The sequence below is a fragment of the Bufo gargarizans genome, chromosome 5, assembly GCF_014858855.1.
Source record: "Bufo gargarizans isolate SCDJY-AF-19 chromosome 5, ASM1485885v1, whole genome shotgun sequence".
NCBI classification, from domain to species: Eukaryota; Metazoa; Chordata; class Amphibia; order Anura; family Bufonidae; genus Bufo; species Bufo gargarizans.
Window position 1 is genome coordinate 449,622,404 of NC_058084.1, and position 19,363 is coordinate 449,641,766.

Consider the following 19,363-nt stretch of genomic DNA (forward strand, 5'->3'; position numbering starts at 1 on the left):
TTAATGTGAATGGCAGCCAATGCAGGGAAAGCAAGGAATATCAGTTGAAAAGGAAACTCCAAATTCTCACCGACAAAACCATGGTTGCCTTAATAGGGTATTCCCATCTTGTAAGGTGATAGCATATCGCTAGGATATGCCACTATTTTATGATTGGTGGGGTTTAACTTTTAGGATCCCACTGATCCAGAGAATGAAAGGGCTGCAGGCTGTTTTTCATTGCACAGACTGTACAGGAAACTGCATTTTCAGGATTAGTGGAGGTCCCAGTGGTTGGACACCCATCGACCACAGTGATGGCATATCCTACCAATGCACCATAACTTTTTAAGATGCCAATAGCCCTTTGATAACCAGCCTTCTCAGTATCCCCTACTATCCTGTAAACTTGAGATTAATAGTATTTTTAGTGAACCAGTAGATACTCACCAAACTGAAACTGGGTGGTAATAGCACTTGCTTCCTCAATATTGTGCAGACTTGCAAGGTTGCCCCCTTCTCGGTTACAAGATAACAAGGCTTTCCTCCATATCTTAGCATCACGGACTAGGTAATAGCAGTATCCATTATAAGGAGACCATGAGTAAGGACAAGAGATGGGGTCATTGGTTCCTGTGACAAACAGAAAAAAGGTCATGACTAAAGATGAGCAAAGTTTTCAAAAATTCAATTCAGTTGCTTCGTTAAATTTTCGCCAAGAAGCTGGCTTTGTGACCATTAATTTGTCCTGCAGCTCGTTTAATCAGGTCTATCCTGGGCCGCAGGTAAATTTTAGGGAGAATGTATTTTGGTGTAAATCACTGTGCAGTGCAGCAACATGCACGGCTAGTCCTTTCTGGTAGCGAAACAGTTACTATGCGTCAGAATTACAGGCAGGTCACATATATGGACGTGCGTATCATCGCACAGGCCACCAACAGTCCTAGCTAACCCCTAGCTAAACCAAAAGAAAACATACAGAAGCCTTTAATAAAGCAAAAAACATAACAAAAAGCTGGGCGTCCCTGCAGGTGTCCCAATTACTCTTTAGTGGAACAAAATAAGGACATGGAGGCAGCACCAATAATGTAGTGGAGAAAAAAAACTGTTCTTTTAATCCATTTTGTAGAAGTGCAAACACATGCTTTAGAATCCCTTCTGTTAGCTGTAGAATGACTGTGCAAACCCACAGAACAGGTGTAGATGTATTCATGATACCTAATCTGATAATAGGTTTGGCCCTTGCATTTGGCTCAAATAACATGACCATAAAACTGAAATGTGAACTCAGCCTTACAGGTCAATGTTAGCGCCAGGTCTAATTTATTGACATGGACTGAACCATGCAGTGGCCCAAGATTCAAGTAGGGGCCCCATGGCAGTGAAAAGTGTGTCAGTAGTAAGGTTGTGTTCACATGACATTATCCGTCAGAAGATCAGCCCAATAAAAGGGGATCCTGTAGTTTGAGCATCTGCCTTCAATCCGTCAGTATTTCGTCAGCATTTGATCAGTATTTGTAAAGCAAAAATAGGAGTGGGTTTAAAATAGAGATAAGATGTGATGGAAATATGTGCCTGTCTTCTATGTTTTGGACCCACTCCTGCTCTTGGATTTCAAATCATGTTGAAATCCTGTTGAAAAATACTGACTGTGCGATAAAGACCTCATGCCCAATTTGCACAAGTTTTGGCTTTATGAATCTTAAATCCTTTTTATTCAGATAGAATAGAAGTCGTGCATGAAGGACTTTAATGGCCTCTATCGCATGGTCAGTATTTGTTCATTTTTTTGCATCAGTATTTGGTAAGGCAAAAACAGGAGTGGGTCCACACAAAGAGAACATGTGATGGAATTATTTGCATGTCTTTTGTGTTTTGGACCCACTCCTGCTTTTGGCTTCAAAAGCATGATCAAATCCTGATGCAAAATACTGACAGTGTGATAGAGGCCTTATGGACACTCAAACAACAGGACCCTTTTTTTTTGTTTGTTTTTTCAGTTTTTCTGATGGATGAGAAGTAGAGAAAAATAAACTGTGATGTCAACATGGCCAAACAGGGTCACTAGTGTCTCCTTAACAGATTGGTAAGGATTGCAACAGCATGAAGAGTCACAATAGTGGCCTCAGAACAGAGTGGGGTGGGGGAACAACAGCAGTGGCAGTAACCGCACAAGATGGTGGCAAATCAGGCAGCAGGCCTGTGGCATCAGGCGGGTGGCAGCATCAGAATAGTGGCAGCAGCAAGTGGCCAGAAGTAATGGGCCATTTGTCACAAGATTCTGGTGTGGCAGCACACTACAGTCCGAAAATTACTGCCAGAATTATCTAATCTGTTGCATCAGGCACCAGTGTCTGGAAATTCTGGTTGATCCACGCCTGAATCATCTTTATAAAGGTTATTCCCTCTACATTTTGTGTTGAAAGGCAAGTTTGGGGTAACTATGCCACCTGCTGCACTAAACATGCGCTCTGATGCCACACTCCTGGCTGGGCAGGAAAGTGGCTACAATTCAAGTTTGGCTGCCCAGTAGTCATGGGGATCTTGGTGTGAGATGAGGAAACAGCTCTCATTGTGTTTGTTGAATGAAGTTAAATCATTTGAACTGACATTCTGCTGTTTGGCCACAAGGGGCCGCTGTTTCCTAAGCACAGCTAACAGACTGCATTTATATATTCATGAGATATTAAACTCTCAGAGGTGGAGTTACCAGCCTGTAGAGGAAGTGAGGCTGCAGCCATTTTACAGTGAGTCTAGGAGAAGCATACAGGAGCTGTGTGAGAAGAATCCCTCGACATCCAAGCGTGAGAGCATCCTTCAGGGACCAGAGCTGCAGCAGATCGTATCCATCACCCTGATCTTGTCCAGAGGAAGGGATATTGCTGCCAGCAGCATAGATGAGAGAAGAGGGGTAAAGCAACAGACACTGCAGTACCACATGCTCGCTGTATAAACCCTTGTTCTGTCCACAGTCACCAGCATATAGAAAGCATACCTGGGTCGGGAAGACTAATCGTGCATGTACTTCATTACAGTTTTGGAGTCTATGATCCTAGAAACTGAGACCAGGCCTGTAGACAGTTAGTTAGGTTTCCTGTTTGTCAGGCCACAAGTATTGTTAACTACTCATAACAAGGACTTCAAGTTTAAAGTGGCAGTTCACACCAGAGAGCTGAAGAGATCCACAACAAATTCAAGCCAGGCTGATGTTTAATTACGAGAAACACTAAGGCATGTGCTATTTGATCAGTTATTGGGGGGAATATTATAGCATGTAATAAGATTGTAAGCTGTTGTGCTGTACTGCAGGCTAGCCCGCATCACGCACCCAAATATTTGTTCCTGATTCTAGGGTAATAACAGGTAAGGCACGGCTGGTCTATTTGAGCCCGCCAGTAGGTAAATTTACCGTTCATACCTCCAGCATCCACCGGAGGGCGACTCTGTGGTCGCGTTCATTACCACGTTTAACTAAAATACAGTTTTGGGAAAAACTGGTGTTCGAGTTGCTTTCGTGACTTTGCTCTATCCTGGGGAGCCCCACCCCAGTAAATGGCTTACAACTTGGCATAGTCGGCAGGGTACAGCAACCATTATGGACAGAAAAGCGAAACCTTCCCAAGCGAAGCGAAACCTTCCCACGATGCCAACTGGGCCGGTCCGGGACCTAGTTCAGGGTGTGCCAGTGCAAGACCAACTTGTCTTGATACCATCGCGACAACTGGCCCCAGTGCCCCCGATACAGGCTGCCCCTGCCATGCCATCCCCAGTACAGTACATCTCAGTGGGGGTGCTAATGCGACATCTGCCCAAATTTGACGGTAAAACCATTAAGTTGCAGGAGTGGACTGAAAGGGTACAGAGTGCGGATAAAATGTGTAACGTGACGGGTGGATGTTGCGCTTGGGGCTCTAGAGGGAGAGACAGTGATGCTAATGCCCAAATCTGAGAGGGACACCCTAGAGATAATTATTCTCCCTGCTGGAGGGAGTCCAGAAGCTGCGGTAATTCCTAGAATGGCTGCAAGACCATGGGCTCAAGATCAAACCCAAGAAGTGCCAACTATTCCACTAGCAGATAGAGTATTTGGGACACTTGGTCACCCCGGAGGGAGTAAAGCTTGCCCCCAGCAAGGTGGAGGCCTTCCAGAAGTGGCCCCAGCCGTGTACACTACGAGAGGTGCGGGACTGGCCGGCTACTACTGGAGTTTCATACCCACGTTTGCTCATTTGGCAGGCCTGCTAAACGAGTTATCAAGAAGCACTGCGGGGGGCCCAACGAATCATTCCATTGAGTGGGGATCCAGGCAACAAGAGGCCTTTGAAGCAGTGAAGAAGGTGCTGACCAGTACCTTCATTCTGGCTTTGATACCCCATTCCTGCTGTACACTGACGGAAGTCTACATGGTCTAGGAGCTGTGCTAGCCCAAGTCCAGGACGGACGTGGGAGAGTCATTACCTACAGCAGCTGGTCTCTGAAGGAGTCGGAGAGCAACCCTGACAACTACAGCTCCTTTAAATTGGAAATACTGACACTGGTGTGGGCCATAACCAAAAAGGTTCATGGAGTACCTGACAGGTGCAGAGGTGACCGTGATAACAGAAAACAATCCGTTAGCACATCTGTAGAATGCCAAGCTTGGAGCTCTTGAACAGAGGTGGATGGCTCTACTTTCTAAGTACCAATACTGCATCAAGTTCTTATGCACTCTCCCGAGGAATGAGGAGCTAGAGGAGGTGGATTACCCATGTTCTAGGACATAGAACATTCAAGTGGGGCGACGTCCGGGATGCCGATGGTATTGGGAAAGACGATGGCTGATTGGGAAAGGGTCAGAATGGCCCTGTGGAAAGTGAAACAATGGGTCTGGACCAAGGTCTGGCCCTGGCCATAAGAATGATTCCAGAGGGCCAGAAGTTGTTGAGGTAGTGGGATAAGCTGAGTGTTACCCAGGGCCTCCTGTGTCAGACCATATACTTGCAATTGGAGCTACGGTAACGGCAGCAGATTGTAATCCTCATGTCATTGGGACCGTAGGCCGCCCGGGAAGCCCATGAGAGGGGTGCACATTTCGGGAGCAACAAAATGTACAATGGCTGGTATACTGTACAGACTTGAAGAAATAGTTGGGGGCACTCTACTATCTAGTGGTGTATGGATTGCTAATGGATCAGCTAATATAGAAAGAATGTATTCATAAACTGCAATGATACAATATATATAAAATATAAACAAAAAATGTAATATGTGGATGGTCACCCTAGCAGACAACCACCACATACATTTATTTATACATCATCAGAAATGCATACTGTACATAAACCTGAATGTAAATAGATAGTATGGACATCTATAGTTGATCAACTAGAAAAAATGTAAATAATGAAAAGATAATGAAAAAAATAAAATAAAAATGCATAAAAATGGAATAAAAAATGGTTAAAAAATGCTATATAGCTCTGTTGCAGTGTCCCATCAATGCAATGTACCGATGTATATTCGGCCTGCTGGCATATACGATTGTATTATATAAATGGCAAATGCAGCGTGTATTTAAATATCCAAATGATGTAATTCTTATATTGGTCTTTATTGGTATTGAGCTGAGTTGCCTAGATACTGGTGACCATTTATAGTTGTATTCAAGAGAGGCACCGGTATCCTTTGAATGGTGAAGAGTGATAGAGAATCCTCTTTGTAAGTATGGCAATGTCTAATAATTCACAAATCAATATATAGCATTGATAGATACTCTCTTATTAATAATGGCTATGTAACCAATTGACAGTACATTACCAGTCCCATAGATGATGGCTGGTGTCTCCAAACAGCAACTTCGCTCCTGCTCACACTGTGTGTTTGCAGGTCCGTACGCCCGCTTACCACGTGGCTGTCACGTACCGGCAGGACAGGTAGTGGATCCTCTGGACCAGAGAGGCGATGGCGCGGGTTGTACTAAAGGTCCGGTTCTAAGCAGTTACTGGTCTTCACCAGAGCCCGCCGCAAGGCGGGATGGATTTGCTGCGGCGGTAACTACCAGGTCGTGTCCCCTAACTCGACCTCTCTGGCAGCTGATAAGGCGTGGTACACAGGGAGAAGGCAAGAGCGTAGTCGGACGTAGCAGAGGTCAGGGCAGGCGGCAAAGGTTCAAAGGCGAGTAGACGGTAGCAATGGGTTCGGCAACAGGCAAGGCAAACAAACACAGTGGAACGCTTTCTCTGAGGCACAAGGCACAAAGATCCGGCAGGAAGCTGTGGGAGGAGAAGGTATAAATGGGCAGTGCACAGGTGCAGCCTAATTAAGTCAGCACTGCCTCTCACAAACCTTAACCCTTAATAACCCTTTTGGACCAGGCACCAATCACTGGTGCACTGGCCCTTTGAATCTAAGAGTCCCGGCGCACGCGCGCCCTAGAGAGCGAGGACGCACACGCCGAGACACTGGAGTGCTGCCTGGGGGCATACGCTGTGAGCGCTCCGAGGCCAGCAGGGGACCCGGAGCGCTCAGCGTAACAGTACCCCCCCCCCCCCCCCTTTGGTCTCCCTCTCTTTTTGGTACCGAAGAACTTGCGAATGAGACTGCGGTCCAGGATGTTCTCCTCCGGCTCCCATGACCTCTCCTCAGGACCGCAGCCCTCCCAGTCGACCAAAAAAAATCTCCTTGACAGAGAATATATCGGAGGTACCGGCGACAGGGGTGGGAGAAACAAGCTTGGGAGAAAAACGGTTAAAGACAGCAGGTTTAAGAAGGGAGACATGGAAGGAGTTATGGATTCGGAGGGAGGGAGGAAGATGGAGCTGATAAGAAACTTGATTGATACGACTCTTGATTTTATAGGGTCTCAAGAAACGAGGGCCCAACTTGTAACTTGGGACCCTAAATCGGATGTACCTAGAGGAGAGCCACACCTTGTCACCCGGGCGAAATTCCGGAGGAGATCTGCGTCTCTTGTCAGCTTGAACCTTCATACGGACGGAAGCCTTGAGGAGAGCAGCGTGGGTTTCTCGCCAGATGGAAGAAAAATCCTGTACAAGACTGTCAACGGCAGGTACAGAAGAAGGAGTGGGAGACTGCGGCAGAGGTGGAAGAGGATGACGGCCAAAAACTACAAAGAAAGGAGACTTGTTAGAGGCAGAGGATTGTTTGTAGTTGTAGGAGAACTCCGCCCAGGGAAGTAGATCAGCCCAGTCGTCATGGCGTGAGGATACAAAGTGACGCAGATAGTCACCCAAAATTTGGTTCACCCGTTCTACTTGGCCGTTAGACTGAGGATGGTACGAAGAAGAAAAGTCCAATTTGATCCCGAGCTGAGCACATAGAGCCCTCCAGAATTTGGAGACGAATTGTACCCCACGATCCGAGACAATATGTTTGGGAAGGCCATGGAGACGGAAGATGTGTTGGAAAAATTGTTTGGCCAACATGGGTGCAGAGGGTAGACCGGGCAGGGGTACAAAGTGAGCCATCTTGGAGAAGCGATCCACCACGACCCAAATAACGGACTTGCCATGGGAGGAGGGAAGATCTGTAATAAAGTCCATGGCGATGTGAGACCAGGGAACTTCAGGAACGGGTAGAGGCAAGAGGAGACCCGCTGGTTTCTGGCGAGGCGATTTATCCCGGGCGCAAATCATACAGGCCTGGACGAAGTCCGAGACATCTTTCTCTAGAGAAGACCACCAGTACCTTTGGGAGATTAGTTGGAGAGCACTTTTGCACCCCTGGATGACCGGCAAAAGGGGAGGCGTGGCCCCACTTGAGAATTCGCAGCCGCTGACGTGGGGGTACGTAGGATTTGCCAGGAGGAAGAAGGCGCAGGTCCACGGGAGCGACTGTTATAAGGCGTTCTGGAGGGATAATATATCGAGGTGTTAACTCGTCGCCCACCACATCAGAGGAGCGAGACAGAGCATCTGCCCTAATGTTCTTACAAGCCGGACGGAAATGGATCTCAAAATTAAAGCGGGCGAAGAACAGAGACCAACGAGCCTGACGGGGATTTAATCTCTGAGCAGACTGGAGATAAGCCAGGTTCTTATGGTCCGTGAAGATGTACACAGGATGTGTGGTGCCCTCGAGTAAATGTCTCCATTCCTCCAGTGCCAATTTAATAGCCAGCAGTTCCCTGTCCCCAATGGAGTAATTTCTCTCTGCGGAAGAGAATGTTTTAGAAAAGAAGCCACAAGTAGAAGTCTTGCCCCGGGAAGACTTCTGGGTGAGGACAGCTCCGGCTCCCACCGAGGAGGCATCCACTTCAAGAGAGAAAGGCTTGGTGGAATCTGGTCTAGAGAGAACGGGTGCAGAGGCAAAGGCGCATTTCAGGGACTGGAAGGCTTCCTCGGCTTGGGAAGGCCAGGATTTGGGGTTAGCTCCTTTTCTTGTGAGGGCCACGATAGGAGCTACCAGAGTGGAATAGTGAGGGATGAATTGCCTGTAGTAATTCGCAAAGCCCAGAAATCTTTGTATGGCTCGGAGACCAGAGGGGCGTGGCCAATCCAGAACCACCGAGAGCTTGGCTGGGTCCATTTGAAGTCCTTGGGCTGAGATAATGTATCCCAGGAAAGGCAGAGAGGTCCGTTCAAAAGGACATTTTTCAAGTTTAGCGTACAGGCGATTTCTCCTAAGACGAGTAAGAACTTGTTGCACATGGACCCTGTGTTGATCCAAATTGGAGGAAAAGATCAGGATATCATCCAGGTATACGACCACGCAGGTGTAAAGTAAGTCCCTGAAAATATCATTAACGAATTCCTGAAAGACAGCAGGTGCGTTGCAGAGGCCGAAGGGCATCACCAAATACTCAAAATGGCCGTCCCTTGTGTTAAAGGCGGTCTTCCATTCGTCTCCCTCACGGATACGGATCAGATTATAGGCCCCTCGAAGGTCCAATTTAGTGAAGATCTTAGCCCCTCGGAGACGATCAAATAGCTCAGAGATTAGAGGCAGAGGGTAACGGTTCTTGATGGTAATTTTATTAAGACCTCTGTAGTCAATGCAGGGGCGGACTACAGAGGTCTTCTCCGGCCCCAGCAGGAGAAGAAGATTTTCTTATGAATCCTCTCTGTAGGTTCTCACCTATATAGTCGGACATGGCAAGAGTCTCAGGAGGTGAGAGAGGATAAATTCTGCCCCGAGGTGGAGTAGAACCGGGTATCAGGTCGATCGGGCAATCATAGGATCGGTGAGGAGGAAGGACCTCAGCTTGTTTCTTGCAGAAGACATCCGCGAAGGAATGGTATGGCTTGGGCAGCCCAGAAGGCGGAGAAACTTGCGGGTTCTGTTTGACCAGAGCAGGCTTGAGACAGCGGTCCGAACAGGAGGAACCCCAACGCAGGATCTCACCGGTGGACCAATTCAGGATAGGACTATGACGTTGAAGCCACGGCAGACCCAGGAGGAGTTCGGAGGAACAGAAGGGAAGGACAAAGAACTCTATAGTCTCGGTATGAAATATTCCGATGTCCATCTGCAGAGGCTGGGTACGGAACTGCACGGTGGCAGAGAGTCTCTCACCGTTAACAGTAGAGATGAAAAACGGCTTGGGTAGACGGATTACTGGAATACGGTACTTGTCAACCAAGGAGGCGTGAATGAAGTTGCCAGCTGAACCGGAATCCAAGAAGGCGGCTGCGGAGAAAGAGGACTTGGAAGAGATGATCAACTGCATGGGTATGATGAGGCGTGGAGAGGAAGAATCCACACCTAGCAACGCCTCTCCCACGTTTACTAGGTGCGAGCGTTTCCCGAATGCGGTGGACGGAGAGAACAATCTCTAAGGAAGTGCTCGGTACTGGCACAGTACAGACACAGGTTCTCGTTTATGCGGCGGCTTCGTTCTTGCGGAGTCAGGCGTGACCGATCCACCTGCATGGCTTCCACGGCGGAAAGCCCAGTAGCGGGTTGAGGTGGACGCAGAAAAACGGGAGCCAGACGAGGAAAGCGTCTAGGACGAGCTTTTTCCTTTTCAAGGAGGAGTTCCTCTTGTCTTTCGGCGAAACGTTTGTCTATCCTAGTGGCCAGCAAGATGAGGTCACTAAGAGTGGAAGGAAGCTCACGTGCAGCTAGAACGTCCTTTACTTCACTATTAAGTCCCTTCTTGAAGGTGGCGCAAAGGGCTTTATTGTTCCAGTTCAGCTCAGAGGCCAGGGTGCGGAACTGAATGGCATAGTCACCCACGGAAGAACCTCCTTGGGTCAAATTTAGTAAGGCAGTCTCTGCGGAGGTAACCCGGGCAGGCTCCTCAAAAACATTCCGGAACTCTAGGCAAAAGCTCTGGACGGAAGCGGTGGCAGGATCTGCGCGGTCCCATAGTGGTGTAGCCCAGGCCAGGGCCTTCCCGGACAGCAAACTGACAATAAAGGCTACCTTGGCTCGCTCAGAAGGAAACTGGTCGGACAGAAGCTCGAGGTGGAGAGAGCACTGCGACAAGAACCCACGGCACTGCTTAGGATCTCCGTCATATTTGTCTGGTAGGGACAAACGGATTCTGGAACCGGTGGCAACTGCAGGCGGAGGTGACGCAGCAGGAGCAGACGGAGGAGCTGGCTGTTGCTGAGAAGGCAGGAGCTGCTGCAACATAGCGGTCAGCTGGGCCAGCTGTTGACCCTGCTGGGCCACAATAGTGGTGAGGTCCGCTAGGCTTGGCAGGGGAACATCAGCGGGATCCATGGCCGGATCTTACTGTCACGTACCGGCAGGACAGGTAGTGGATCCTCTGGACCAGAGAGGCGATGGCGCGGGTTGTACTAAAGGACCGGTTCTAAGCAGTTACTGGTCTTCACCAGAGCCCGCCGCAAGGCGGGATGGATTTGCTGCGGCGGTAACTACCAGGTCGTGTCCCCTAGTAACAACTCGACCTCTCTGGCAGCTGATAAGGCGTGGTACACAGGGAGAAGGCAAGAGCGTAGTCGGACGTAGCAGAGGTCAGGGCAGGCGGCAAAGGTTCAAAGGCGAGTAGACGGTAGCAACGGGTTCGGCAACAGGCAAGGCAAACAAACACAGTGGAACGCTTTCTCTGAGGCACAAGGCACAAAGATCCGGCAGGAAGCTGTGGGAGGAGAAGGTATAAATGGGCAGTGCACAGGTGCAGCCTAATTAAGTCAGCACTGCCTCTCACAAACCTTAACCCTTAATAACCCTTTTGGACCAGGCACCAATCACTGGTGCACTGGCCCTTTGAATCTAAGTCCCATGTGGTCGCTCAGCGTAACAGTGGCGTCCCATGTGGTCGGGAGTTGTAGTGTTGTTCAACCACAGGAGGCTAGTTCACAGATGATAGGTATTGAAATGTAGATTGCTTCCAATACATCCAGATGATTTGAGAAGGGAGCGATGCATCTTGCCAAAATAGAAGATTGTAATCTATTTATCAAACGTGTTTCGGAGCTACATGCTCCTTCTTCAGGCCCTAGAGATCCTGATGATCGATTATGTACAGATTGGGTACTCTGCCTCAGGACACTCGTACTGTCTGGTCATGACAGATCTTTTCACAAAGTATGCAGTGGCTGTACCCGCCAGAGACTGGACAGCAGGGTCGGCAGCTGAAGTGGTCTGCAAACAATTTATACAAGTGTTCGGTTATCCACGGAGGATACATTCAGACCAGGGGGCATGTTTTCAGGGTACTCCAATGAATGAGCTGTACCAACTGTATGGGATCAAATGTTCCAGTATCACCCCCAAGGAAATAGTGCATGCAAGCGATTCAAACGCAACTTGCTCCTGATGCTGTGGACTCTTGAGGACAGCCAAAAGGCATGGTGGCCAGAGTACCTACCTGAACTGAACATGTCAATGACCCTGATAGTGTCCAGAGGAAGGGGAACTGCTGCCAGTAACACAGATGAGAGCTGAGGAGTAAAGCCACAGATACTGCGGTACTGCACGCTTGTTGTATAAATCCTTGTTTCGTCCACAGTCACCAGCTTATAGAAAGTGTATCCGGGTCAGTAAGACTAATCGTGCACGTACTTCATTACAGTTTTGGCGCCTAGAGACAGAGACCAGGCCTGTAGTCCGTTAATTAGGTTTTCTGTTTGTGTCAGGCCACAAGTATTGTTAATTGCTAATAACAAGGACTTCAAGTTTAAAGGCCAGATAACACTGAGTGCTGAGAAGCATCACAATGAATTTAAGCCAGGCTGGTGTTTATTCAGGAGAAACACTATAGGCACATGTTATTTGATCAGTTGTTGGGGGAATACTATAGCACAGTGGTAGTGAACCTATGGCACGGGTGCCAGAGGCGGCACTCAGAGCCCTCTCTATGCGCACCTGTGCCCTGGAATAAGTCTATGGTGTACCAATATGAGTTAGACTTTTCCTGCCATTCATTAGCATAGGGCGCACTATGAACAGCACAGGCAGTGCACTGAACGTAGGCAGGCTTTTATAGCTAAATGATAAAGTACATGGAATATACACTTTATTGTACTGTAGTATTCAGGTTAACTTGCCGCATTGGCATTTTGCGATAAATAAGTGGGTTTTGTGTTGCTGTTTGAGCACTTGGTCTCTAAAAGGTTTGCCATCACTGCAATAGCATATAATAAGATTGTAAGCTGTTGTGCTGTACCGCAGGCTAGCCCGCACCACGCACCCAAATAATTGTTTCTGACTCTAGGGTAATAACGATTAAGATGCAACTGGTATATTTGAGCCCGCCAATAGGTAAATACACCACTTTTACCTCCAGCATCCACCGGAGGGCACCGCACTGTAGAGCACAAGGTGTAACTGGCCAGCTAAGACCTGTCCTAGGTTGCTAGTATAGCTTATATGTGTATACAGCTAGACCTGCTAATAACCTTAATACAGTTCCTATGTTTATGTGTTAAAGACAAAAGCAGAGTTATTTACTGTGACATCATGTTTTGGATGTCATAACTGATATTTTGTGTTCACAGAAGCAGAAAAAGATAATATGCCTTTAAGATTCACTTTGTAATGTAAGGTAAGCTCAGTGACACAGCAGAAACAGAAAACACCGATCACATTCAGCATCACACACAACCTGTCTGGGAATTCCCCTAGCAGGAGCTGCTGGAATCATTGTTCACCAGAGAGAGGAGCTGAAAAGACACACAGTTCCAGTCAGAGTCCAGTTTAATACCAAATAGGTATTTAGAACAGTTTTATAATGTTTATATTGTTAGTATTGTGATTAGAACTGTATACTGAACCAGTTATATATGTGTTTACTTACAGTTCCAAATTTCAAATACAAATTGCAAGCATAAAAACCAGATTCCATACAAACTGCAAACTGCTTATACCAGATCATAAGCAATTCCCTACTGCAAACTAAGTTGAGCAAGCAGAACTATTAGTTAGACCTCAGATATAACTCTCAGAGAGATCATAAAGTGCTTAAATAACTTAAAGTGAGAGTACAGATACTCGAGAGAAATATATCCTGCATTTTATGTTGAATGACAAGATTGAACAGTTGAACCACCATCTTATGCATGACGCCATTTTATGATACTTTACTCACCACATGTTATGTACATGGTCTATCTGCTGCGGAGGCAGTGTTATATATGAAGTAAAGTTGAAGTTAATAAAGAAGTTATTTCAAGCATTTGGTGTGCTCTTTAAACCTACTGTTTACTTTAAAGTAAAACAAAGCACAGTTATTATTACATGGACTCTAAAGTATTTAAAGTGAAAGTCATTTATTGCCTGCATCTATTGTTATTGCATTTAAAGTGAAAGTCATTTATTTCTGCATTTATCAATATTGATTTTAAAGTGAAAGGTCCTTTATTATTATTATTATTGATTGTTATAGTATTTAAAGTAAAATGTCTGAGCCTAGTATTACCATGCCACTATTAGAGGATGCAAAGATGGAGAGGGTAGAATTTGAAGAGCAATGGAAGTTGTCTGAGGTAGAAGAGTCTGATGCATCATTAGTCTTGCCTCAAACAAAAATTGCCCAAACAGATGAACTAAGATTTTCATCACATGCCAGAAAACCGACCCCAAAGATGCTGGAAAATATGGAGCAAGAAGTAGCATTAAAAGAGAAAAAGTTTGAAAATGTATGGTAAGTGGAAATTATACATTAAAGACCTTGATAGAAAGCTGAAACAAGAAAGCATACAACTTGAGTGATATGGTAGAGACTGTAGAAGAATCTGAATCAGAGCTTATGGCAGCATATGTCAACCTGCGGTCGTTTACGACACCTTCCCAGGATATTGTAAGGAACATGGACACATGCACTGCGGTCACTAAAGATTTAGTAAAGCTCATGAGAGAACTATCATCTGCAGAAAACTATGATTAAGTTAAAGCAAGAAGTAGAATGAACAAGCTTTTTATGAGAGACTATGCTAGGTTCTTAGGTGGAACCACAATTACAATTGGGACATCCTTTGCTAGCAGAAGTGCCGCCTCCATATCGGAGTCCTCAAGTACTTCAACAAAAAGAAAGGAATTAGCTGAACAACTTGCTGTCAAGAAAGCAGAAATTGAGATGGTAGCTGCCATCGAGGCGCAGCGCCAACGAATAGCTGAAATGGATGCACAACGCCATCAAATGGAGGCACAGCGCCATCAAATGGAAGCAGAAATCGAGGCACAGCCCCAACAGATGAAAAATATGGAAAGGCAGAAAGAAGTTAAGATCATAGAAGCCAGACTCAGAGTACATGAGGAGGATATGAGTCAGAGTAGTCAAAGGTTCAAATCTGTGTTAAGTGAAGAAGCAGACTCCTACTTTCCTTCATATACCCAGAATGGAAGGAAATCTTAAGCATGTAGTGAAGAAATAAGTTATTATCCTTCCATCCCTGCACATAAAAACCAAGAGAGGCCTAGTTCTAGTGACAAGTTATTCTACTTTCAGAGATATGTTGGTGGAGAAGCCAAGGACGTTTTTAAAGGTAACGTCTATAGAAAAGACGAAGAAGCCTACAAACAAGCTTGGGAAAAATGTAATGCAATATATGGTCATCCTTTCTTAGTACAAAGAGCCTTTAGAGAGAAATTGAATAACTGGCCTAAAATAGATCCTAAGGAATACCATCCCACATGTTCAAGGTCTAGAAGTACTGAACGACTATCTAGAAAACCATAGGATGCTAACTAAGCTACCTGAAGAAGTGGCTTCTAGATGGAATCGCTATGTGACTAAACAATTAGATCTAGGTAAGAACTTCCCAATTTCTAAAAAGTTCTCCGAGTTTGTCAATGAGGAAGCACGGATAGCATGTAATCCAGTAACATCATCTTACGTCTTAAAATCCTTAGAAGAAAAGACCTGTAAGAGAGATAAGATGTGCACAAACAACTCGCTTTGCAACCAACACAGCAGCTAAAGGTCCAGATACCTACCAGAGCAAGTTCAAAGTCACTACTGGTATCAGTAGAGAGTCAGAACCAACAAATCTTCAGCCTACCTTCAAGTGTATGTTCTGTGGAGAGAACCACTCCATACATAAGTGCCAACAATTGAAGGCGAAGTCCCCAGAAGAAAAGAAAACATTTGTGCTGGATAACCAACTGTGTTTCGGATGCCTAAGAAAAGGCCATGTTACTAAGGAGTGTAAGAAAAAAGGCCACATGCAGCGTTTGCAAAGGACGCCATCCTACACCACTGCATGAAGAACATCCAAAGAAAAATAAATCCTCAATACCTAAAGATACTGAGGAAGAAAAGAAAGTATCAGTATTTTCTTGCAGAGTGAAGGAAGGAGAAAGCAATGGCACATCAATGGTTGTACCAGTGTGCATATTAAATCCTAAAAGGAGGAACAAGAAGGTATATGCCTATGCGCTACTGGATGCCCATAGTGATGTCACCTTCATTGATCAAGTGGCTACAGAACCAGTGACACTCAAACTCACCACAATGACGGGGAGAGACATATTAGTGAACAGTCAAAGGGTCAAAAGAATGAGAGTTAGAGGACTTTATTCAAACTTCACATTGGATCTACCTCCAGCTATACAAAAGATGATATACCTCTAGATCGATAACACATACCTACCTGTGAAACAGCCAATGAATGGGAGCACCTATCTGTCATAGCTCATGAAATGTCCCCGCTGAAGGAGTTTGGTGTTGGACTGTTAATAGGCTACGATTGTCCGGAAGCCTTGGTACCACGAAAGGTAATCACAGGAGGAAAGGGTGAACCCTATGCTGTTCAAACAGATCTAGGATGGGGTGTTGTTGGAGGAAAACAGCAGATCGCAAACTCAAGACAGGTGACAGGATGGTGTCATCGAATATCTGTCCAAGAGTTACAAACTGTAAATCCAGCAAAAGTAATCAAGATCCTTGAATCCGACTTTGCAGACATAAGTTCTAAAGAAAAGAGTGCATCTCAAGAAGACAAAGTTCATACACACTCTAGAAGAAAGTATTCAGCAGAATCAACAAGGTCATCTTGAAATGCCCTTACTTTTTAGAGAACGACCTCGTCTGCCAAATAACAGAAATCTTGCCCTAGCAAGATTGAAATGTTTGAAGAAAAAGATGGGAAGAGATCCCAAATTCAAGCTGGATTATTTGAAATTCATGGAAGGCATCCTTGAAGAAGGACTTGCAGAGAAAGTTAATAACCAACCTAAAGAAGGAGAAATGTAGTACATCCCACATCAAGGTGTTTACCACTCAAAGAAACCAGATAAGATTAGAGTAGTATTTGATTGCCCAGCAAAATACAATGGTGTTGCATTGAATGATTATCTACTAAAAGGACCAGATCTTACAAACACTCTGCCTGGAGTAAACTGTAGATTCAGAAAGTATCCCGTAGCGGTCATGTGTGACGTTAAAAAGATGTTCCACCAGTTTCATGTGAAAAATGAAGATAGAGACTTTCTGAGGTTTCTATGGTGGGAGGATGGAGATACAGATACAGAGCCAGTAGAATACAGAATGAAAGTACACTTGTTTGGAGCAGCATCATCTCCAGGTTGCGCCAATTATGGTATGAAGTACCTGGCTAATCAAAATGAAAAGGATCGCCCATCAGCAACAAATTTTCTGAAGAAAAACTTATATGTAGATGATGGTCTTAAAAGGCTAGAGTCCACAGCATCTGCAATCAAACTAGTAAAAGAAAGCCAAGAGTTATGTGCAAGAGGAAACTTGCGCCTTCACAAATTCATCTCAAACAACAGACAGGTACTGGAATCCATCAGTGACTCTGAACGTGCAGCAACAATGAAGAATGTAGATATGAAGAATGTAGATCTCAATTATGATCATCTTCCAGTTCAGAACGTACTTGGATTGGGATGCAATGTAGAGAACGACAAGTTCTTCTTTGAAGTATCTATTGAAGAGAAAGTTGCAACTAGACGAACCATTCTTTCAGCAGTGGCTTCTATATTTGATCCATTGGGATTCTTGGCCCCAGTAAACCTCAGAGCAAAATAAATACTGCAAGAATTTTGCAGACAGAAATTGGGAAGGGATGAGTCCATTCCTGAAAATTTGAGGCCAAGGTGTGAGAGTTGGATAAGAGACTTGCAAAACTTGAGAAAAGTTCGGATACCCAGGTGTTTTGTACCTCATGATTTCGTAAAGTACAAGAAAATAGACCATCATTTTTCAGATGCCAGTAGTTATGGTTATGGTCAGTGCTCCTACATCAGAGTAATAGGAGACAAAAAGATACACTGTGCCCTGGTTATGGGGAAGGCCAGAGTTGCACCTACAAGTATTCAGACAATACCAAGACTTGAACTGACAGCAACTGTAGTTTCAGCATGAGTAAGCAAGTTTCTGAGAGAAGAATTGGAATTGAAAATAGATGAAGAACATGTTTAGACGGACTCACAAGTTGTCCTAGGATATATAAACAATGAAGCTCGAAGATTCCATATCTTTGTCGCCAACAGAGTTGAGAAAATTCGGGAAATAACAAATCTGGAACATTGGCATCACATTGACACAAAGCATAACACAGCAGATCATGCTTCAAGAGGCCCGAATGGACAGAATTGAAAAATTCAAACTGGTTCACCGGTCCAGAGTTCCTTTGGGAAAAGGAAATCATGCCCAGTTACACAGAATTGTCTATGGGTGATCCAGAAGTAAAAGTTGTACAAACATTGAGCACTGCTGCCAAGTGTCAAAATGACATACTTGAAAGACTAGCCAGATGTTCAAAATGGAATACAGTCATAAACGTAGTAGCTTGAATTCAACGTTTGGCAAAGGGAATTAGAAAGAAGTAATTGTTGAATGTAGAAGAAAGAATGAAAGCTGAAGAATTAGTTGCGGTGTAGCGTAGTGTTGCTTCAGGCTTTGGCTGCACAATGTGTGTTGCAGCCACAGCCACCTTATGGTGCCAGCCTAAGGGACCATTTAGACAGCCATATGTGTTTTGCAGTTCGAAAATTGCTGATCCGCAAAACACGGAGACTGCCCGCGTGCGTCCTATGATGGAAAAACTGCAATTAGACTTACCGGTAATTCTGTTTCCTTGAATCCACCATGACGGCCCACAATGAGATTGACCCTTGACCTCTGTAGGGGCAGGAACACAGAGAGTTTAAAGCGAACCTTTCACCAGGATTTGACTTAATAAACTATTACAAGTACCTTATAGATTATCCTCATTGTGCTTCAATGCATTCTTGTGCCGCTTTCCTGGGATGGATATTCATGAAAAAAACGACTTATAAAGTCCTGTCTCCAGCTCCTGAAGTCACGCTAGAAGTCAAGGGGGTAGCCCTTCCCTCACTCCGGGCTGTACCTCCCCTGACCTAACGCCTGCCTCTAAGTAGTGTAACTGACACCCGGCTCAGTCGCCGAGACCGCGCTTGTACAGGCGGCGCATGCGCCGTCGGACTCGAGCGCGATCCTGTAACTGAATCGCGCATGCGCCGTCCCCGATACCTGCCTGTCTTCTCTTCCTCGCGCGCGATTCAGTTACAGGATCGCGCTCAAGTCCGACGGCGCATGCGCCGCCTGTACAAGCGCGGTCCCGGCGACTGAGCCGGGTGTCAGTTACACTACTTAGAGGCGGCGTTAGGTCAGGGGAGGTACAGCCCGGAGTGAGGGAAGGGCTACCTCCTTGACTTCTAGCGTGACTTCAGGAGCTGGAGACAGGACTTTATAAGTCGTTTTTTTCATGAATATCCATCCCAAGAAAGCGGCACAAGAATGCATTGAAACACAATGAGGATGATCTATAAGGTACTGGTAATAGTTTATTAAGTGAAATCCTGGTGAAAGGTTCGCTTTAAGAACCCCCCACACCTCCACCTCCTTAGTGCTTTACAAATTACCCGAAAGGTGGAACAAAAAGTAAAAGGATATTGATCCATACCCATAAACTCCTATTTATCTTTATGTATTTTATATATATATATTTGTATTTTATTTTTTGGCAAGGGGAATAGTATGGGCCGT

The 19,363-nt window shown here is 45.6% G+C and overlaps 1 protein-coding gene across 3 annotated transcripts in view; it reads right to left on the reverse strand.

Moving 5' to 3' along the window:
- LOC122938531 (macrophage mannose receptor 1-like) overlaps nt 1-19,363 on the reverse strand; it is a 335,729-nt gene that overhangs the window by 232,677 nt on the left and 83,689 nt on the right. For all 3 annotated transcript variants that reach the window (XM_044294084.1, XM_044294083.1, XM_044294085.1), the window contains exon 7: nt 430-612. In XM_044294084.1, the coding sequence (XP_044150019.1) occupies nt 430-612 (183 nt within the window). The remainder of the gene's footprint in view (nt 1-429; nt 613-19,363) is intronic.